This window comes from Epinephelus fuscoguttatus, linkage group LG17 (assembly GCF_011397635.1).
Source record: "Epinephelus fuscoguttatus linkage group LG17, E.fuscoguttatus.final_Chr_v1".
Taxonomy (NCBI): Eukaryota; Metazoa; Chordata; class Actinopteri; order Perciformes; family Serranidae; genus Epinephelus; species Epinephelus fuscoguttatus.
The window spans coordinates 6684157-6707662 of record NC_064768.1 but is presented as its reverse complement, the minus strand read 5'-3'; the positions used below and the strand labels follow the sequence as shown (position 1 = coordinate 6707662).

The following is a 23506-nucleotide window of genomic DNA, read 5'->3' as shown; positions in this document are numbered from 1 at the left end:
AGAAGGTAAAGTATTCCATAAATTTGGTGCCACAACGGAAAAGGCTCTGTCACCTTTGCTTTTAAGTTTAGTTCTAGGACAGGCCAGCAGTAGCTGGTTGCTTGATCTCAGTGCTCTGGCTGTCATGTGAAGCTGAATAAGCTCAGATAGATAGGATGGAGCTAAGCCATTCAGGCTTTTAAAAACAAATAAGATTTTAAACTGAACTCTAAACTGGACAGGGAGCCAGTCCAAAGAGGCCAGTATCGGGGTGATATAATCACGTCTTTTCTTTCCTGTCAGCAGTCTGGCTGCTGCATTCTGGACAGTCTGCAGGCGTTTCAGTGACTGCTGGTCCAATCCACCATAAAGAGAATTACAATAATCCAGACGAGGATTATTCAGGTAATGAAAGCATGAATTGCCCTCTCAAAATCAAGTGGAGGGAGGTAGGGCTTTGCCTTACTAAGTAGCCTTAATTGAAAGAAGCTTGATTTGACTACTGAATTAATCTGGTTTAAATGGTCTGGTCTAAATTTAAAGGCACAGTCAAAAATTACTCCTAGGTTTCTTGCAGCAGGGTGACAGTAGGAAGCTAATGGGCCAATGGCACTGTCATACCCATCTAAAAGGTCAGAATGGCCAAATAAAATAATTTCAGTTTTGGATTTGTTTAGGTTCAAGAAATTTGAAGCCATCCATGTGTGAACATCATTGAGACAGTTCAGCAGAGCTTGAATGGAGGCAGAACTGTTTGTTTGAAGAGGAAGGTAGATCTGTAAGTCATCTGCAAAGCAATGAAATGTTATATTGTACTTTAGAAATATAGCGCCCAGGGGCAGCATATAAATGGAGAAGAGAATGGGGCCCAAGATGGAACCTTGAGGCACCCCGCAATTGAGTGAGGATGCAGCAGATCTATACTGGCCCATGTGAACAGAGAAACTCTTTTCTGATAAATAGGATTCAAACCATTTGAGCGCTGTACCTTTAAAACCTACACACAGGTCAAGACGTGATAAAAGAATCTTATGATCTACTGTGTCGAAAGCTGCAGTCAATTCTAAGAGCACCCGAACAGCAGTGTTACCAGAATCAACAAATAAAAGCAGATCATTAAAGACTCTTAAAAGGGCTGTTTCTGTGCTATGGAGTGCTTTAAAGCCTGACTGGAACTTTTCAGAAATGCCATTTAAGTCCAGATGCGACTGCAGTTGTTCATACACTACCTATTCTAAGACTTTGGACAAAAAAGGAAGCTTAGAAATAGGTCTGTAGTTCGACAAAACTGAAGGGTTAAGATTATTCTTCTTGATGAGGGGCTGCACCACAGCATGTTTGAAAGCAGTGGGGACACAGCCAGAATTTATAAGGTCGACAATACAAGGCCCCAGCGTGATAAAAACATCCACGGGGTGGAATGCTGTCTAGGGGGCAGTAGGAGGGCCGTAGCTGCTGAACTATTTTAGTTAAAGAAGGAAGAGACACTTGCTCAAAAGCCTCAAAAATAACTGGGGCTTCGGGGGAAGCAACAGGGTCAGAGGCCAGAGGAGAGGGAATGGACCTGATAGCAGAAATCTTGTCATTGAAAAATTTAACAAATTTTTCACATAGTGCAGGCGAAGATACAATGGAGGTAGAATTACAGGTATTTAAAAGCAAATTAAGAGTAGCTATTAAAAAGAAACTGAGGTTTATGGCTGTTGTTTGACACAAGGTTTGAGAAGAAATTAGTTTTTGCAGCTTTAACAGCTCTCTGATATTCAGATAAACTATTACTTAAAATATCTAGAGAGATTTGAAGACGATTTCTCTTCCACTTTATCTCAGCGCGTCTACATGCACGTCTGAGAGTGCGTGTGGTGTCATTCAGCCATGGTTCAGTCAGTGGTTTAGCGCATTTCATCCTAAAAGGCGCCACCAAATCCATTAGGTCAGTACATGTAGAATTTAAAAGAGCTGTAAACTCTTCGGTACTAAGATTACAGTGCCCTTCGCTAGCGAGGAGCCCAGAGACATTAAAAGCTTTGGAAAACTGAGACGCTGTCAAAGAGTTAATAGTGCGCACACGGCGCGCAGGAGCGCACGGTTTAACATGGGAAGAAGGCACAGTAACAGTAAATAAAACAGCAAAGTGATCAGAGATATGAGTATTACAAGTCTCAGTAATGCTTAAGTTTAAACCAAGTGACAGCACAAGGTCCAGTGTGTGTCCTTTTTCATGCGTTAGCCCAGCCACTGATTGGGTGAGATTAAACGAGTCAATAAGATTCATGAATTCCCTGGCCAGAGGTTTTGATTCACAGCAGACGTGTATGTTAAAATCACCAACAATTAAAACCCGATCATATCTCAATGTTGTTTCTGCCAGAAAATCACCAAAGTCTTGTATGAAATCCTTATTGAGGTGAGGTGGGCGATAGACCAGCGCACACAGAATTGGAGATGTTAAGTTTAACACAAATGTCTGCAGTTCAAAAGAAGAAAAGGAGCCAGGTAACGATTGTTGGCATTGAAAGCTGGATTTGAACACCGACGCTAGCCCCCCTCCTCTGCCGGTTAATCACGGGGAGCTGAGAAACAGACAGTCGGGAGTGAGAAGTTCCGAGAGTGGGGTGGACTCACCAACATGTAGCCATGTCTCCGTCAGGAACATAAAATCCAGTTTACGTGAGACGAAGAAATCGTTTAGCAAAAACGTCTTGTTTGCTATCGATCGTGCAGAGAGCCAAGTGAAGATCCTTTTCCTCTGGTCCGGGTAAAGCGGCGCGGTCCAGCCGCGAAACGAGCTAAAACGGTAATGGGGGCAAATGCGTCCCGTATAAAAGTGCTTTTTCAGATCGCCAGTGTTATCTCTGTAGATAGCATATTGTAGCGGCCCTGGGGCAGTGGTGACTGTGAATGAGTAGAGTCAGGTGTCAGTAAGTGTTGGAGCAGAGAGGGCGATGGCTCCGCGCTCGATATTGTAAATGAGCATGTGTGTGTGTTTTTTCGCCACTGACCGGTTCAGATCACCAGTGCTATCACTGTAAATAGCATGCTAACTTAGCCTTTCCCTTACCTCTGGGCTGTGTGATGTCACAAGCTCTCTACTCGTGGGACAGCCGTTTTCTTGAGGAAGAGGTGTTTCGGGATTGGATGTCTTCTCTTCTTTGGCTGGCAGTAGTCATCTTGGGAGAAGTGAGCACTGCAGACCCGATGGTCTGCAATGTGCAGTGTCTGGACAGGAGTGTTAGCATCCATTTGTAGCACAACTAGCCACAACTTCAGCATCTCGCCGTCCGACAAAGGCAGCCTATGAAAGCTGTAACTTACGGGGTGTTGCGTGACATCCTGTTCTTGCGTTCGGGAAAAAGGCCCATTTATTTGAGCACTCCAAAAACTCCGGTAACACTCCTGGGGGTAGCACGTAAAAGACTCTGTCCTCTGACTCTTCTAGCGTAACACACTCTTCACACACACATACTCATTTAGCCTACATTACCAAGCGGGACGCCCTCCCCCTCTCTGCTCCAACACTGACTGACAGCTGACTCCACTCATTCACACTCACCACTGCCCCAGGGCCGCTACATATGCTATTTACAGAGATAACACTGGCAATCTGAACCGATCAGTGGCGAAAAAAAGCACTTATACGGGACGCATTTGCCCCCATTACCGTTTTGGCTCGTTTCACGGCTCAATACTGAACCAATTTTAGAATGAGTGGTACCCATGAATCATACACGCACATACACATGGGGAAATAGAGCCCAGGTTGAAAAATACCGACGTTGTCCTTTAAGCCCCACTTTTCAGCTAAGATGAAGCTTTATTATGTAGTTGTTTTAGCACTGTGCCTTTTTGGTATTACATGTAATCTCTGCAGACATTTGATAGAGACACAACAAACGCCGTACACAATTCAAATGATGGGACTCATATTTTTATGGATACCAGTGCATATTGGTATCACAGGAAATGAAATGGCAGATAAGTTTGCAAAGAGGGCCACAAAAAATAACTGCATTAATCAAGAGCATTAATAAAAAAGAGACTGAAGGAAAGGTGTTGAAATCATTGGGAGGAGAGGAAAGGACTGTGGTTTGAAAGAACTTTAAGGAAAGTATGAGAAATTGGATGCACAAGAAGGAGCAGGAGAGAGGAAACAATAGGACTTCAGTTTGGACATATTTGACTTAACAGTTCGCTGTTCAAAATAGGCAAACATAATACAGGGAGATGTGATTACTGTGGGCAAGATGAAACAGCAGAGTGTATTATATTGTCAAAAATATTGACCTCAGACTTTACTTTTAGATAAAGCATATAGTTAGGACTGGCTCTTACAGTTAGCTGGCTTAGGCTGGTTTTGGACCAGCCCCTAGTTGGGCTGATATAGGCCTTGTGTGCCGGGGGACCTCCTATGGTACACTGAGCTCCTCTCCCTCTTTCCTTCTCTCCTTCTCACTCTCTCCTTCTCTCCTCTTACTCTCAGATTCTGCAACATTGGTTCTCCGTCATCTGCTAACATTCATGTCCTATCACTGCTGTCTAGCAGGTTCCCACAAATCGCAGCTGTGCCTGGATCGTGGGTCGTGGTTGCGCTGCTGCCGTGGTCCTGCCTGATGCCTCCTACTACTGCTGTTATTATTAGTCATACTTCCATTATCATTATACACATATGATTATTATTGTCACATATATATACTATCATATATTAATACATATATATATATATATATATATATATTACCAAAATACTATTACTATTATTATTATTGTTATAATTAAAATTAATGTTATTGTAGCCATTGTCATTACTGTTTGCCATGCATCTCTCTCTCTCTCTCTCTCTCTCTCTCTCTCTCTCTCTCTCTCTCTCGCTCTCATTTTGTCATAGGAATCGCTGCACATCTTTTATGTTGATCTGTTCTGTACACAAAACATCTGTTGTACATCTACATCTGAGTAGGGATCCCTTCTCAGTTCCTCTTCCTGAGGTTTCTACCTTTTTTTCCCGTTAAAGGGTTTTTTGGAGAGTTTTCCCTTATCTGCCATAAGGGTCCAAGGACAGAGGGGTGCGATATGCTGTAAAGCCCTCTGAGGCAAATTGTTATTTGTCATAATGAGCTTTATAAATAAAATTGAATTGAAATATTAGAAAGAAAGAAGAAAATTGATTCGAAACCCTAAAAAGATAAAAGTACTGTTTGATTTAATAGATATTTTACAGAAGAACCCAGGGAAATGATCACTGTTTACTGTGTATTATCTAAAAGAAATGAATATGATTGAGAAGATACAGTATGACTTTCTGCAAGTACCATTAAGTAAATAACAGGTTGAAACTATACACACAAAACCTGTCAGGAATACTGGGACTTTAACAGAAAGACATCTGTCCAGTATTCAAAAACATGTACAGTACAGGCCAAAAGTTTGGACACACCTTCTCATTCAATGCGTTTTCTTTATTTTCATGACTATTTACATTGTAGATTCTCACTGAAGGCATCAAAACTATGAATGAACACATGTGGAGTTATGTACTTAACAAAAAAGGTGAAATAACTGAAAACATGTTTTATATTCTAGTTTCTTCAAAATAGCCACCCTTTGCTCTGATTACTGCTTTGCACACTCTTGGCATTCTCTCCATGAGCTTCAAGAGGTAGTCACCTGAAATGGTTTCCACTTCACAGGTGTGCCTTATCAGGGTTAATTAGTGGAATTTCTTGCTTTATCAATGGGGTTGGGACCATCAGTTGTGTTGTGCAGAAGTCAGGTTAATACACAGCCGACAGCCCTATTGGACAACTGTTAAAATTCATATTATGGCAAGAACCAATCAGCTAACTAAAGAAAAACGAGTGGCCATCATTACTTTAAGAAATGAAGGTCAGTCAGTCTGGACAATTGCAAAAACTTTAAATGTGTCCCCAAAGTGGAGTCGCATAAAAAACCATCAAGCGCTACAACCAAACTGGCACACATGAGGACCGACCCAGGAAAGGAAGACCAAGAGTCACCTCTGCTTCTGAGGATAAGTTCATCCGAGTCACCAGCCTCAGAAATCGCAAGTTAACAGCAGCTCAGATCAGAGACAAGATGAATGCCACACAGAGTTCTAGCAGCAGACCCATCTCTAGAACAACTGTTAAGAGGAGACTGCGCGAATCAGGCCTTCATGGTCAAATAGCTGCTAGGAAACCACTGCTAAGGAGAGGCAACAAGCAGAAGAGATTTGTTTGGGCCAAGAAACACAAGGAATGGACATTAGACCAGTGGAAATCTGTGCTTTGGTCTGATGAGTCCAAATTTGAGATCTTTGGTTCCAACCGCCGTGTCTTTGTGAGAGAGAAAAGGTGAACGGATGGATTCCACATGCCTGGTTCCCACTGTGAAGCATGGAGGAGGAGGTGTGATGGTGTGGGGGTGTTTTGCTGGTGACACTGTTGGGGATTTATTCAAAATTGAAGGCACACTGAACCAGCATGGCTACCACAGCATCCTGCAGCGACATGCCATCCCATCCGGTTTACGTTTAGTTGGACGATCATTTATTTTTCAACAGGACAATGACCCCAAACACACCTCCAGGCTGTGTAAGGGCTATTTGACCAAGAAGGAGAGTGATGGAGTGCTGCGGCAGATGACCTGGCCTCCACAGTCACCGGACCTGAACCCAATCGAGATGGTTTGGGGTGAGCTGGACCACAGAGTGAAGGCAAAGGGGCCAACAAGTGCTAAACACCTCTGGGAACTCCTTCAAGACTGTTGGAAAACCATTTCAGGTGACTACCTCTTGAAGCTCATGGAGAGAATGCCAAGAGTGTGCAAAGCAGTAATCAGAGCAAAGGGTGGCTATTTTGAAGAAACTAGAATATAAAACATGTTTTCAGTTATTTCACCTTTTTTTGTTAAGTACATAACTCCACATGTGTTCATTCATAGTTTTGATGCCTTCAGTGAGAATCTACAATGTAAATAGTCATGAAAATAAAGAAAACGCATTGAATGAGAAGGTGTGTCCAAACTTTTGGCCTGTACTGTAGGTGTTGGTAGATTACAGAGTTGGAGCCCAAGGGAAAAGATCCTCATTACCCCTCTGAGGATAGGGCACACAGAATAGGAAAGCATCCTACTGGACTCCACTGTAAGCGGTCAAAAGGTAGGTCAAAGGTAGCCAGCGTCCTCTTTTACACCGTGGTGTGCTGGGGGGGGCAGCACATCCAAGAAGGACACATCCAGGCTGGACAAACTGATCAGACGGGCCGGCTCTGTGGTTGGCATGAAGTTGGACTGTCTGGTGATGGTGGCAGAGAAGAGAACACTGGACAAACTGCTGGACATTATGGATGATGCCAGTCACCCTCTGGACACCGTCATCAGCAACCAGAGGAGCCTGTTCAGCCAAAGACTGCTCCTTCCCAAGTGCAGGACTAACAGACTGAAAAACTCCTTTGTCCCTCAGGCCATCAGACTACTGTACAACTCCTCACTCGGGAGGAGGAGGAGTAACAGGAAGACAGAGGACGGCTTGGACTGTTGCGCCCAGACAACATGCAAGATGTCAAGAAGAGAGGAGAAAAAAAGTAAAAGAAAACAGTGTAGCGCAATTAACTGCAACAACTATCAGTAGAACACCCCGCACCTGGCCTTCCACCATTTCCCGAAGGATCCTGACAGGTAAGAACTCCTGAGGTGTAAGTTTTAAAGTGTTTTAATATCAATTTAATATGCCAGTTTTGGAGGGAAGATAACACCGTATGTATGTATGTATGTATGTATGTGTGTGTGTGTGTGTGTGTGTGTATATATATATATATATATACACATATATATACACATATATATATATATATATATGTGTGTATGGGCACTCCGGCTTCCTCCCACAGTCCAAAGACATGCAGGTTGGGGACTAGGTTAATTGGTAACTCTAAATTGTCCATAGGTGTGAATGTGAGCGTGAATGGTTGTTTGTCTCTATGTGTCAGCCCTGCGATAGTCTGGCGACCTGTCCAGGGTGTACCCTGCTTCTCGCCCGATGTCAGCTGGGATAGGCTCCAGCCCCCCCGCGACCCTCAAGAGGATGAAGCGGTTAGAAGATGAATGAATGAATGAATATATATATATATATATATATATATATATGTATATATATATATATATATATATATATATATATGTCAGACAGAAAGCATAATGATGAGACAAATGCAGTGATGGACAGTAACTAAGAATGTATATGATGATAACAACACTTGAAATTGGGTCACTGTGCATAATGAGTACTTTTAACTTTTCATTCATTCATTTCATTCGTCTCATCACATCTCATCCTCATCCTCCGCCTCAATCTCCGCTGTCTTTCTCGGATCTGCCTCCTCAGCTGGGCAGCCTCCCCCTCAGCCTGCAGGTACAGCAATCCTGCTGCAATAACATGCACCAAGACGCCTTCTCCGATCCATGTCCGTTATTGATTTTTGATTTCCATCTCACCAGTGCTCACGATCACAATAACCACCAACTCCCCGCACCTGACTTGATTATTATCAGAGGCCAGGTGTGGGAATTGGATAGGCTATAGATTAAATATGATTAAACTGCAGGGAAAAGGTTTTAAAAGACATTTTATGAAACTATTTTGGCTATTTATATGTTTTTGTATGTCAGTTATATATGTTGAAACATTAAAAACATATGGGCCTACACATTAATTTCTTACAATGTCTATGAAAAGACGCCGGTCTGGGCTGTGTTTATATTGTTTTATTCTAAATGCATGTATACAACACTGTACAACAGCCAAGGCGAGCGGAGGTGGTGACATCATCAAGTTCGCTGCTGTTCCAAAAGCAGAAATGACTGTACTCCCGTCCTCTTGCGCAGACTTGCCAAGTCCGAACTTGCCAAGTCCACAAGTCTGAACTGCTGAACTTGTGTATTGAGAAACAGCTGTTGATACGTCCGTTGTCTCTCTCTCGGGTGGAAGCTCAGCACTGCCCCTAGAGGCCTGGAGCACTTCCGTTGTATGAGTGGATATGCAGCGTTTTCTTTTTGCATTTGATTTCGTATTTGCAGCACGTTTCTGTATTTGCGGCATTTTCCCTTTGCATTTGTTTTCTTATATGCAGCGCGTTTCTCTATTTGGAGTGCATTTCTATATATGCATCGCGTTTGTCCTTGTCGGCCACCGTACCCAAGAGCAATTAACTTAAAATAAGGGAATTTTTTTTTAAAAAACTCCATTTGTGAGTGATGATGATTCATATATTATCAAATGTACATTGTTGTACAAAAACACAATATTATGGTAGGTTATATAGCTTACTATTCAAGCTAACGTTTTGTGTTTGTGTCATAGCCTACTTTGAATAAGTTGATTCTCGGTGTATATATTCTGGGTCGCTTTTTGGCGTCAAAACAATGTTTTTGATAACAACGTTTGATAGCAAATGTTTAATAACAACTAACATTAATTACAAACGTGGTAACGTTTGCTAGCGATATGTTTTTGCATTAATGAATTAACTTAGTTAACTTATAGTTTGACATATGTTGTTTGCAATTGTTTGCTGCAGAGCATAGTAATTTATGTGAGTAAATAAACATATTCCTTTTACATCAACTCCCTATTATGCTCATAAGTTAGGCCTATATGAAAGTTCCCCAGGAGCACTGTTAAAGTATTTTGGAGGAGGCACTGACTCAGCCCAAGGGCAGTCCACCTCCTCAGGCTCAGCCAAGGCTAATCCAGTGAGGGAAAAACTGTCACCATATATATTTAATTTCTAGTCAAATGATCTCATTAAGATATACTAATATAAGATATAATCATATGACAAGGGACATGTTTTTCATCTTAGGTCCATCTCCATCCTCTGCTCCATCCACTGTCCCCTCTGTGTCTGCTGCAACCTCAGCTCTACCTGGTCAGTTAACAACAGAACAGCCTTTGTAATTGCTCAGTGTACTGCAGAACATTCTGAGATGAATAATTTTTTATAAGATATAATCATATGAAAAGGGACATGTTTTTAGGCAATTGTCAGTTGTTCCACTGGCAGATTGTTTTCTTATTACAAGCTATAGCTGTACTATTTTACTTAGAAAATAAGCAGCATAATTTTCAAGTGTAATATGATATCTAACATGACTAGCTTTTGTTGTTGTTTTTCATCTTAGGTCCATCTCCATCCTCTGCTCCATCCACTGTGCCCACTGTCCCCTCTGTGTTGCAGTTTATTTAAAACAAAAAATAATAAAGCAGATTGTGTTTACAGTAAATGATTGGTTTATTTTGTTACTTTTAGTTGGCCTAGATGACATTTGGTATCCCACTCAGTACTATATCACTTTGAATATTAAGTGTAAATCAACCCCAGGCTGCTCTTGTAGCTGAATTTGCTACCATTTCAGATTAAAAACCATAGATGGGTAAAACATGCCAGGCTGCTCTTTGAGGTTTTATGTATTGATTCTCTGTGTGGCCAATAGGGGGAGTTGCTGACTTTGCCAAATACTAATTGAAAGATTTTTCAGCAAGTTTGCAAATCTGTTGTCCGCTTCCATGGCCTAAATCACTGTGGATTACAATCTGACTACAACAAAAAGTTCTCACATCTAGTTTTACAAGTGATGACTGAGTAGAACATGAAAAAGAAAAGAGGAACATGAAAAAGAAAAGAGGAAACTGGCACAAAACACACTCAACCCCCTGGCAAAGGAATATGAGCCTGCAGCCTGTAAAACACGACAGCGAAAGAACTGGTCAATGACACGAGATAAACAAGAAGCAATGGAAATGCAAATAAGACAACCTGGAAAACAAATCTCAGCAGTGCAACGACAACCTGAAATGCAATGTCTTAAGCCTTTGGAAACATCACAAGTTTGGCAGCCTGCTACAGCAACTGCTTGGGAAACGAGAAACTCAAAATAGGAGGCAACACATTCAGCGTCAGCACAGTGATCAGATTTTGACAACAACTGACAAACAATTGAGCAAGTCAGAGTCAAAAGATTACTAGGAATGTGGTTGGATGAAAAGTTGACTTGGAGGCATCACATTGATAAAGTATGGGATAAGTGCAAAAGGGTCAATAGTCTCTTAAGATGCCTGTCAGGAAGAGACTGGGGAGCAACCAGAGCATCACTGTTAAATATATATCAGACAAGTATGAGAGCAACACTAGCCTACGTGTCTATAGGGTATTTATCAGCAGCAGAAAGTCATCTTAAAAAGCTGGATGTACAGCAGGCACAGGGACTGAGGATATGTAGTGGAGCATATAAATCCTCTCCAGTAGCAGCCATACAAGTGGAAATGGGGGGAACAGAACAGAAGAATGAAACTTATGTTAGCATACTGGGTCAATCTTCAAGGGCATAGTACTTTACAGCCTGCTAAAGCCATCCTGGAGGACTGCTGGGAACATAATGACTCTAATTTTATGAGCTTTGGATGGATAGGGAACATAAAAACAGAACAAGCAGGTTTAGATCATATACAATTCAGTCCGACAGTCCCATATTCATGTACTCCTCCCTGTCTATTTATTGAACCATCAGTAAACTTTGAAATACAGCAACAACTGAAGAAAAGGAGTAAGCAAGTCTCTGCTGGGAGGGTAGCTCAGAGTTATCTGGAACGACACTTCTCAGACAAAACAATGAGTTTCACCGATGGGTCAAAAGACCCTGATACTGGACGAACAGGAGCTGCAGTTTTCATCCACACCACAAAGTACATATCAAGAAAAGAACCACAGATCATTTATCAGTATATCCAGTTGAGCTTTCAGCTATTATATTAGCTCTGGAGTGGATAGAAGAAAACAACCGTAACAATGCACTAATAGCATCACACTGTTTGGCAGCACTTACAAGTATCAAACCATGAAGTCATGTAGGCAAGATCTCATAACTGAAATACATAATCTACTGAACAGAATACACAAGAGGGGTCTGATGGTCTGCTTCATTTGGGTTCCTGCCCATGTAGGAATAGAAGGAAATGAAGGGGTAGATTTTCTGGCCAAACAGTCACTTAAATCACACACTGTAGATACAGAAATTCTGTTAAGTAGGGCAGAGGGTAAATCAATAATTAAGAGACATGTGGAAAAAGTGTGTCAAGAATACTGGGACATCCAAGACACCTAATACAGAAACAGGTTGGGTTGGGAAGAAGGATGGACAGGAGTCGGAGGGAAGAGGCAGTGATCACACGACTTAGGATAGGGCACACGGGACTGAATAATACACTACATAAAATAGGTAAACACCCTGATGGCAAATGCAATCACTTGTGGTCAGTCTGAATCTGTCCAGCATGTTCTGTTGGAGTGTAGAGCATATGAGGAGGAAAGGAGGGCACTGTGCAGAGAAGGCCAAGATATGTTTAAATACTCAGAGTAGAGTCGAGGATTTAATTCCCCCCCCCCCCCTTTTTTTTTTTTTTTTTTTTTTGGTCTGCTAATCTACTGTCCCACACTCCAGTCCAGTAGGTAGCGGTAATGCACCTTCAAGTTGGTTGCCAACCGCAAATAAACTCCACAGAAGACGAAGAAGAAGAAGAAGAAGGTTTGGTCTCGGGTCTTTGTTGTGAACCCTTGTCTCTGCCGTGAGTCCTGCTCTTTCCGTTACATAGTTCATCTGGTACAACCAGAGTGAACCGCCAGAGCCCGTGTGTTTAGATAAACTTGTTTAAGCGAACTTAGTGTAAGTTTTTGGGACGTTTCATCGCAGGCTCATCCTCCTTAGCTAAGAATGCTAATGAAGTTAGCTTAGCGTGCTAGCGGCAAATAGACATAGACAGAGTTCGACCACACAGTGCTAGTCGGAGTGACTTAGAGACCAACCTTTTTTCATGGGCCAGCAGTGTCCAGATAAACCTGTCTGAATGGACTCTGTCTTTTTTCTTTCCCTGAAAAAAAGTGAATGACCGTCTGATCTTTTACGAAGCTAATGAAGCCAGCTTGCTAGCTGGAAGTAGACGGAGGCGGCGGTATCCAGTAACACGGCGCACATCAGAGTGAACAAACCTTTATCGGAGTGTGTCTGGAGGAAAAGTTGCTGTGATTGAGAAAAAAATGTCTAAAGTTCAAATGCTGAGAGCTTTTGTCAACCAGCGACTAGCTGCGGCTGCTGAAGAGATCTTTGAGCTGTTTGAAACAACGATAGCAGAGTACGAGGAGAAACTTGAGTTCAGTTCAAAAGAGAATCACCGACAACGGAAACTACTGGACGCTGTTTACAACCCTGTCCGGTTACACAGAGCAGGTTTGTACTGGTTTTATTGTTTTATCGATGGAGGAAGTAGTCAGATCCTTTACCTATTGCTGAGTACCGTTACATTTACTTAAGAAAAGTAGGCTATTTAATCATACTTGTTCTTGATGTTATTTTAATAATGCAACTTTATACTGATACCCTTTAAATACTGTTTCAGATTGTAAGTTTTCATCCCCTTCTTGTCCAGCGAAAACCACGCTTCTCCAGATTTGTTGATTTAAATTTGAATGTTTTTGATGAACCGAAGTATAAAGTGTCCGTCATGTGTTGAGAAAATTCTCCTACAAAATAAACCCTCTGAAACCCTCGTGAATCAGCTGGACAATGTATCGTCACGTAGCTGAAAACAGGACTGTTTTCCCTACACAGTGAAAAGCTGACTTTTTAAGAGTATTGTAATTCTCACAGTACAGCAACACTATAAGTATATGATACTCTTAAAGAAAATGTAATGCACTGCTGTACAATAAACTATCCCACATTATATAACAACCTAGATGCTTGATTAAATGTTGGAATACATTTCTGCAGACCACAGATATTGAACATTTTATCATGTACAAAATATTCATTTAGTTATGCATATCCTGTTTGGGGGTGCAGGGGGTTGGTGCCTATCCCAGCTGACATTGGGCAAGATGCAGGGTACACTCTGGACAGGTCGCCTCACTATCACGGGGCTGACACATAGAGACAGACAACCATTCACACTCACATTCACTCCTCCGGCCAATTTTAGAGTCACCAATTAAGATGACCTGCATGTCTTTGGACTGTGGGAGGAAGCCGGAGTTCCTGGAGAAAACCCACGCTGACACCGGGAGAAAATGTAAACTCCACATAGAAGGGCTCCTTGGGTTCAAACTAGAAACCCTCTTGCTGTGAGGTGACAATGCTAGCCACACACTACTGCTTGTGTTTTGGCAAAAAAAAAACCCACTTTGTCATGGTTAAGAAAAGATAATTTCTTGCCTTAAAATCTAGCTTATGGTACCACAGTCACACTGGTAAGGCTGCAATGTCTTGCTAAAAAGCAGTACTTTTTTGTTTGTTGATCTCCAACTGGGGTCTGCAGCTTGGCTGCTGCCTTGCCCAGCTGGCATCATCCACCATCCCCTCCACCTCCAAATGACAAAGTCAGCACACTTACATGTAATAAGAACTATGCCACGTAGAAACGTTGATATGATACCAATGAAACATACAAATATACCCATGGTTTGCACAAACATACAATGCCAATAATTTATTCTGGCGACTGAGCTGTATATAAGAGTTCAATTTTGAGACGAGTTTAATAATTTTGTACTCAAAGCGTCTGGATGCTAAAAGGGGAAGATGCCGTATGAGTATAGTGGAATCTGCAAGTCATATATCATCCTTCAAGCTTGAAGAGGTGTGCTATTATAAACATCACAGTAAGCTAGCCAGTCAATTTATCCTTTATTTTGCCATAACATTTGCATCATAGCCTTAGTTAAATCTCTCTGTGTAGTTGCCCTTAACATTAGTTTACTGGGTTATTTTCTTATCCGCATTGAATTTCACCTAATCCCATGGCAGACATAACACAACACAGTGACTGTCTTTCTCACTTGCTGGCCTGGCCACAGCACACCAAAGAAAGGACAGATATGTGACTGAGATCCTTAATCTTAAATGCAGTTTCAGGACATGTTCAAGTTTGCACCGTCCACCAGCATCAGCCTGTAACAGTCTGGACACTTGGAAGTGCACAACTTCCAGATTAAAAAGTTGACAAGTCCCTTTAGAAAAAATAAAAAGCATCACAGAGCTGCCCGGGGTGGGGTTGGTGTTGAGCTGAGGCAAGAGCAGCCAGTGCTGGTGTATGGTGCACCTACAAAACTTCCCATGACTCCATTTTAAGCAGCGGACCTCAGCAACATATCTGTCCTTCCTTCAACGGACTGTGGCCAGCGTGTGGCTGTGCAGCTTCCCTGTGACGTAGCAGCCAGACATTAAATAAGAGAGCGAGTGAAAGAGAGAGTCGCTGTGTTGTGCTAATTGTTGTCTCATTTGTGCTCTGATAAACAGTAAATTCATCAAAGTAAGTGCCATACTGCTGTTTCTAAACTACTGTAACTGAGATGTTGCTATGGTAATGGATTATTAACCACATCCCCATTCTCCGTTTAAGAAAAATTATTAGCTGTTAAACAGTCAGGAAAAGTGACTAGAGGGGGACTTTAAAGTTACTGTATGCAACATTCAGATCTTTAGCAGTATACTTTCCCTTACATTAATAGGCAGAGTGGAGACTATTAGAATGAATTTGCTTCCAAGATTTCTCTTTCTTTTTCAGACTTTACCAATTGCTCCTCCTAAATCTGTGTTCATTCTTATAGACCGCCTCATCTCACAATTTATATGGCAGGGTAAGAAGCCTAGGGTCAGATATAAAGTATTACAATTAGCAAAATCAAAAAATTAGGAATGCCCAACTTGAAAAAGTACTGGATAGCGTCACGATTACGAGCAATGACAGTGTGGTTGTCAGATGATATAAATGGCTCAATGTGAAAAAAGTTGTAGTATTAATATACCTTTGTCAGTGATTCCTTTTACTAGGATTAAATCAATCAGAGATTTTCCAAGAGAATGGTCAAAGACCACCTATGTGGCTCGGAAAGAGGTACAGCAAATGTTTAAGCTACCAAGAGATCTCTCTATCTTAAGCTCGATAAGCCATATTAAAGACTTCTTGCCTCTAAAACTTGATGTAGGTTTTAAAAATTGGACACATCTGAATTTAAACTTTATAACATCAATTATTTAGTAATAATATCTTTAAAGCTATAATGCGCAGCTTCTGTCGCCTCCCAGCGGATAATGCGTTATTACAACTAATAAGCCGGCAGCAGTTCATGTAACACTCGCCAGTCACCACACACCGTGTACACAGAGTAACACTTGCCTTTGTGGTAGGATCCACTTCTGAACCGTGTCTCGGCCGCTTCTCCGCCATGTTGCTTTCTCTATCTACCTGCGCTCTACCTCTTGCTTTGACACTCTCCTCCCGCTCTTCCTCCCCCTCCCTTCTTGTTGTGAGGAAGCATTTCCTGTGTGCCAGTGCAGGAATGTCGCCGGTCGACACACGTACTAAAAATGATATATATTGAAAAATACCACGAGATGTTAGAGGAGCCGATCGGCTTAATCAGCATTGTGTCATCTCCTCTAGTTAGTGGCTTGGGTGAAACGGACATTTACGGACCCGTAGAAGTTACGCACTATAGTTTTAACTCATTCGACCAATTAAGGGCAGATTTTAATTTATCTAAAACAGAACTATATAGATATCTTCAGTTTAGAAGTTTCATATTTGACCACCCAAATGGGAAGAGATTAACAGAGCCCTCTCTCATAGAATAATATTTATCAAAAATTCAGGAAGGAAATCGTATACATAAACTAAATACCGTTATATATAGAATCTTGGCTTCGATGACTATGGATAATACTTGTCATGTGACAGAAAAGTGGGACAGAGAGTTACAACAGGAAATTACTGAGGATCAGTGGCTAAAGATCTGTGTTCAGATACATACAGTTACTAATGCCAGACAGAGAGAGACAGAGACAAGAGCCAGAGACAGAGCGCAACATGTCAAAATCTGAAAGCCACGCCCTCAAAGGGGAAACAAGGGCCACTTTCCCCTCCGCTTCTTCGCTCGTTCGCTGTCATTCTGCCTCCGCAGCCGCACCTTCAAGTCTCCTCGATTGAATTGCTAGCTAGCTAGCTAAAATTATTAGCTATAGCTAGCTAATGATTAGCTAATAATAAGATGGCAAAGGATTATTTTAGCACGCTATGCCTAACAGAGAGGCAACGGTATATTGATAAGCTTAATATTGCCCGTTTACCTCAGTGTCCCTTCTCCCTATCTTGCTCGTCTTCAAAAAAATATGATGTGGAGATTCTTTTTCAAGAAGATGAGCATTTAAGCATGCTCAGTCATGAGCCTGCTCCTACTACCGGCACACGTTGTTGTTTTGAGACTTGCCTCTACATGCTGGTACATTGATAGAAGTGCTAGAGCGGCCCGCTGGAATGGACTGCTTGAATCGCGGAGTGCTGGGCAAAATTATAACAATAGTTGCATTCATACTGTCAATGCTTTAGCTTAACATACATAAATACAGTTAACTGTTACTCTAAAAATACATTTGGAGGGTTTGACAAAGTGTTTGCTGCACACATAGGCATACCAAGTGTCAGGATCCCACAATTTCTTCCCTGTTGAAACCTCACGTTTTATTGCCTGTATCCACTTTTGTCTTCTACTGTAAAAGGTTCTGTTTTTCTCAGTTTTGACACAAATACATTTTAATACAAATAAAAATTCATTCCTATGTATTTGAGGAGATGAACTTAATTGAATGGAGGATCTGTCTGTAAATGCACATTTAGTATAATGAACCTTTATTCTTTTAACTTTTAACACTAAATAAAACTTTGTCACACAGCCAAGCAAAACATGTAACAGTTTGCAGTTTTGTTTGAATGGCGTGCAAATATGTTGTACAAAGGTTGCAAGATTTTTCTCCTTGTTGAAAACAGTAGAGCTATTAGTTGTTGAATTGTTAATATTAAATTACAGTTTTCTAAGACATGTATGTATTTCATTATTCTCCACAGAGGTCCAGCAGCTGTTGGTGATTAAGGAAGAGGTTCATCCTGAGCAGCAGGAGTGGAGATCCAGTCTGGACCAGGAGGACCCAGAGCCTCCACACATTAAAGAGGAACAGGAGGAACTCTGGAGCAGTCAGGAGGGAGAGCAGCTTCAAGGGCTGGAGGAGGCCGATATCAAGTTCACATTCACTCCTGTCCCTGTGAAGAGTGAAGAACATGACGAGAATGGTCAGTCCCCACAGCTTCATTCAGCTGGAGGACCAGAATCAGCCAGGAACTCAGCCCCAGATAGCCCTTTACAACCAACTACTGATGACAAGACGTCACACTCTGAACCTGAGACTGATGACAGTAGAGACTGGGAGGAGACACAGGAACCTCAGACAGGTTTAAACCCTCTGCAAAACAGTGAGGTACCTCTAAGTGAAAAAACACCAATTAGCTCCTCTGAATGTGCTGGAAGGTTTGACCACAAGGGACACCTGCAGAAACACACTGGGATCCAAACAGGGGAGAAACCATTTAGTTGCTCCATCTGTGGTAAAAGGTTTTCTCAAAAGAGGTCTTGGAAGACTCATATTAGACTTCATTCAGAAGGAAAACGTTACAGCTGCTCAGTTTGCAAAGTGAAGTTCAATTTTAGAAGCAATTTGGTTAAACACATGAGAAGCCATACTGGGGAGAAACCATTTAGTTGTTCATTTTGTAGTAAAAGATTTGCAGTGAGTGACCATCTGAGACAACACTTTAATATTCACACAGGGGAGAAACCATTTAGTTGTCAATTTTGTAACGTCAGATTCGCTGCCCAGGGAAATCTGAGACGACACATGACTGTCCACACAGGGGAAAAACCATTCAGTTGTATAGTTTGTGGTAAAAGATTTGCACACAAGGGAGATATGAAACGACACCTGCTTGTTCACACAGGAGAGAAACCATTTAGTTGTTCAATTTGTGGTAAAGGTTTCACACAAACTGGAGATTTGAGACGACACTTGACTGTCCACACAGGGGAGAAACCATTTAGTTGTTCAATTTGTGGCAAAAGTTTTACTCAAAAGGGAACTCTGAAACAACACCTTACTGGCCACACAGGAGAGAAACAATTTAGTTGCAATGTTTGCAATAAAAGTTTCTCCCGGTTGTATAATGTCAAAAAACACAAGTGTGTCGGGGAGAGCAGCAGTAATAAGTGAAGCTGCAGAGATTCTTGTTGTTAAATTTTTTCCAGCAGCAACAAAGTACTGGGGGCAAGATTGGTTTCAACACTGGTTAGCCAAAACTGTCAGACTAAAGGCTGATATAGACTCAATGGCCCAATCCCAATTCTCCCCCTTGGTCCTACCCCTAGTTTTGGGGTGCCCTTGGCAGAGTATTGGCCCTTTAGAATGGAGCTGCAAGGGGCAGGGTTTGAAATCTTAAACTTCGAAATGGGATGCCACTTGTTACGTCACCAGTAGCATTAGTCAGCCGAAAGTGATAAAAGAAATTCTGTTGAAACTTATTGCTAAAAGTAGTTAATATCCAGATGAAACAGCTTTAGTTAGCTAAAAGTGATGAATAAAATTTGTTGAAATTGTCAGCTGAAAGTAGTTATTAACCAATTGAAGTAACATTAGTTAGCTAAAAGTAATAAATACTAGTTTAAACAGTTCATGAAAAGTAACTGATAAGTGGTTAAAATAGCATTACTTAGCTAAAAGTAATGGATAAATGTTGAAACCATTTGTTAAAAGTAACTGTTAAGAGGTTGAAATAGCACTCTTTAGCTAAAATCAATGGATTATGGTTGAAACAGATTGACAAAAGTAACCAATAAGCAGTTGAAATATCATTAGGTAGCTAATAAGCAATGACTAGATGTTGACGAAGTTCAAAGTAATTTGTAAGTGGCTGAAACTGCAATAGTTATCTTAAAGTAACTGACAAATGGTTAAAACAGCATAAATTAGATTAGCGTTGAACTATGATTTTAATTTATGGCTTTTTTCCCCTGCCCCGATAGCAGCCATGTTGCTTGTTTCGCCAGAGACGGAGATCAACCCTGCTGTTACTTTGCAGTATATATAGTTCAACGTTAAAGTTACAACTGTACAGATTGTAGATTGTCCTTGTGTTTATATGTTTGGTATTATGTTTTGTATTTAATTTTTATTATGTTTGTATTGCTTATGTTTGTCATTATTTGTAAGGACCCCCTTGAAAATGAGATGGCACATCTAAAGGGGCTATCCTTGAAATAAAGAAAAAGATTCGAACAAATTGACAGTGACATTGCATCTGCAGTTTTCTGTCGTTACTTTTATAATTATGTCCTATTGTTGTTTTATTTACGATTATTTTGTTCACTTAAACAATTAATATTCCTATTATTACTACTGTATGTGACTGGTCATCGGTTACTTGAATGCGTTGTCATCTGACATTGCAACTTCTGTCAGCTGTCAAGCTGTCATCTGTTTGGGACTTAGTCGATGTGACGTATTGTCTGCTGTGCAGAGGATTGTGGGTCAGAAAAGCCAGAAAAGCATGCTGGCTTGCATACTAAGAAATCAGACGGGATGTAGTAGAATATCCTGGGCCGGCATTCACAAAGAATTCTAAGACTAAAAGTAGCTCGTAGTGACGTCATTCTAAGAAAAATCTAAGAAAAAAAGATTTTTCTTAGAATTTTCCCTTGGTAAGATAAAAGTTATTCACAAAGCATCTTAGGCCTTGAGAGAGCTCCTAAGGTGAAAAACTGTTAAGAGGAGGGAGGAGGACTTTTAAGAAGCCTAAGAGTGTCTTAAACAGAGAAGATGGCGGAAAGACAGAGAGGAAGGAGAGATATTCTCCGTATATTGAACAACAGTGATTAAATAAGACGCTACCGGCTTGAGTGCAGGGAGAATGTTTGTGGTTGACCTCATCAGGGATGAGCTTACTTTTCCCACCCAGCGTAGTAACACAATAACGCCCGCTTTGAATTGCAGCACGTACCAGCGCTTCTCACACTCATCGCTTGTGCGTAAAAGGAGAGGGAAGGACACATTGATTTGTCGGGCAATGCGCTCCCAAGTCTACCTCTTCCCTTGTGCCGTGATCCCAGGACCGAATTTCCCTCTTAAAGCTCCGTTGTTCTCCTCCACGAGCTGTGCCAACAGCAGGCACTGCTCTTCTGTCCAGTTCGGCTTTCTCGTTCTTTTTTTTCTTCATTTCATTCGTTGTTTTGGTCATTCTGCCTAATCAAACCGCTTTTTACAAGGAGGCCAGCAATCACAGTAATTGCTGACAGCTGAGTCTGCGTCCACCATTAATATCAAATAGATTAAGTAGTAAAATTACCAGCATGGCGAGTAAACATAGCTAATAAACAAATCAATATAATAATCTGCATGTGAATGAGGTACGTTCAAACATTCTGAAGCTGTGTAACAATTAATTTAATTTTGCTGAGTTTCATCATCATGACATAAAATTATTTTCACGATTACACATTTCTTAATACAGTCTAAGTTCTATGATCGGTTGATTTCACTGTCCAATCATTACTAGGAGCGCATTTGTTTTTCTTTTTTCTTTTTGTAACAACCAATCACAGCTTTTAGAAGACTGCGTCATACCTAGCAACGGGGTCAACCACACCTCCTCACTAAGATAAAAGTTTCTGTCCCCTCCTTGCTCAGAGTTGCTCTCAGAAACTCCTAAGCTAAGATTCCTTGCTAGGAATTTTTAGGCTAAGTTAGTCTTTGTGAATACGGCCCCTGGTATTTTTGGCATACTGCATTTCACATACTATGTATTGGGATACACTAAATCTTTTCTGGTGTACTATATAATATTGGGTATTAGAATGCATAGTTCAACTGCCGTAGTCCGAAAGCACTCTGGGAATTTTATTGTGCCACTATGTTTGGACAACCACCTGAAGGGGTTGATGACCACTACTCCTCAATCCCCCAACAGAAACAGGACACTGTACCCTTTAGAGCAGCACTCAATATGGAGTGGTGGGGCCACAAGGAGGAGAATTGAGATTGGGCCTATATCAGCCTTTTTTAGATAAGATGAAGTTACACAATTATTTAAATTAGGTATGTCCCAATTAAGTTTTTCGACCCCTGACCCTGATCCAAATAATTTAATATTAAATATCTGCCGAGCTGCTAAAATGCTTTCTGTGTAATCAGGGCTAAAGACTACCCAGCACTGCACAAATGCCCATGTTTTCTGCTGTTAACAGCTGTTCCAATCAATACAACTGGAAAAAATAAAGGCCACTTTAAATCCCAAAAATCGTAGGACGTAAAGGGGAGAAGAAACAAAAAACACAGAGAGAAACAGCAGCAGATGTGAATAAAAACCTCCATCTTTACTCTGGAGACGCGGAGTCAACTTATTTTAAACGTAAACGTCAAAGCCTTGTGTTAAACGTGCCTTGAGTTGTAATGTGCTGGGACAACTTCTCAGTGTTTTAAGCCAAGACAGATTTTTAACAGCATTTCACCAGACCTCTGGTAGCATTCGACCAAGTGGGTAGAAAATAGTAGCAAAAATTAGCTAACCTTAGCTAGTAACGTTAACCTGACACTGCCTGCATCCGTGTGCATCCAAATATAAAAGACATTTACAGTCAAACATGTTTAGTCACCCGCCAAAAAACAAGATGGCAGTTGTTTCAGTCATGGACCCAATTGCACACATAATGGTTACAGTCGATTAGACTGCACGATTTTATCGGCACGCCGTGTAACACTGGTAACATTAGGAGGTCTGGAGGATGAGGTAATTTCTCACGATGATGGTGTCCACACCGACAAGTTGGTTGAGTTGTGGGAAAAATTACTTCGTTGTTTTGTATGGATTACGTCCAACATGAGTTTCAATTTTTCAACGATACCTGCTGCCTGCACTTAAAACTTTTATGTAGCCACTGTCCTCTGCTTACTATTCATGCAGTACAAGGATTTATCACTGTCTGCCTTCCCTCTGAATTTTGCATGTCATAATAGGCATGTGATTTCAAACAGGCTCTTGAGAGTTTACTTTTCATTATCTGTGCATCTTTTGCATGAATAAGTTTACATTAAAAAAAATTGTTGTATTGGCTTTTTGCTTGTGGGGCTTTTCTTGTACTTGACATGATGTGGAGAGTGTGGTTTTTGTTGGTTCTGCACCACTGTCCCTCTCTCAGCAGATGGACGGACAGTTGACAACGACTAGTCAAAACACCAGCTGACATAAAGCAAAAGATCAGAGCGGGCTCTATATAGCTCAATATAGCTGATCCCAATCAGTTAAAAAGTATCCTGAGCACCCCTGATACTGATCTTTTAGGTTGGATCTGGACAGCCCTAATTTAAATTCTGTTTTTAATTGTGTCAAAGTTATTTTGTTTTATTCTGGGCAGTCTGTTATTCAAATACATACACATATAATGGTTTTAAGACAGGATTTACAGCACAGATACACTCAGCCTTGTAAGGGATTCCTTGAAGCCACCTGAGTAGTACAGCATTTGCCCTGGCAGTACTCCTGTAATGGGTTAGCTCCATTTACTGTCACTACATGAGCTAGCTGAGCAGTTGAGAAGTTGTCATGTTG

The 23506-nt window shown here is 41.2% G+C and overlaps 1 protein-coding gene across 1 annotated transcript; it reads left to right on the top strand.

The window, feature by feature from the left end:
* Positions 1-12539: 12539 nt before the first annotated feature.
* Positions 12540-23205, top strand: LOC125904196 (gastrula zinc finger protein XlCGF57.1-like). Its single transcript, XM_049601446.1, has 2 exons — positions 12540-13254; positions 17927-23205. The coding sequence occupies exons 1-2, from the start codon at positions 13065-13067 to the stop codon at positions 19117-19119; spliced, it is 1383 nt and encodes a 460-aa protein (XP_049457403.1). The 5' UTR covers positions 12540-13064; the 3' UTR covers positions 19120-23205.
* The last annotated feature ends 301 nt before the right edge of the window (positions 23206-23506 follow it).

Coding starts and splice junctions, on each gene's coding strand:
- LOC125904196 (XM_049601446.1), top strand. CDS start 13,065: ATGTCTAAAGTTCAAATGCTGAGAGCTTTTGTCAACCAGCGACTAGCT. Junction 13,255..17,926: donor TGTCCGGTTACACAGAGCAG/GTTTGTACTGGT, acceptor TATTCTCCACAG/AGGTCCAGCAGCTGTTGGTG.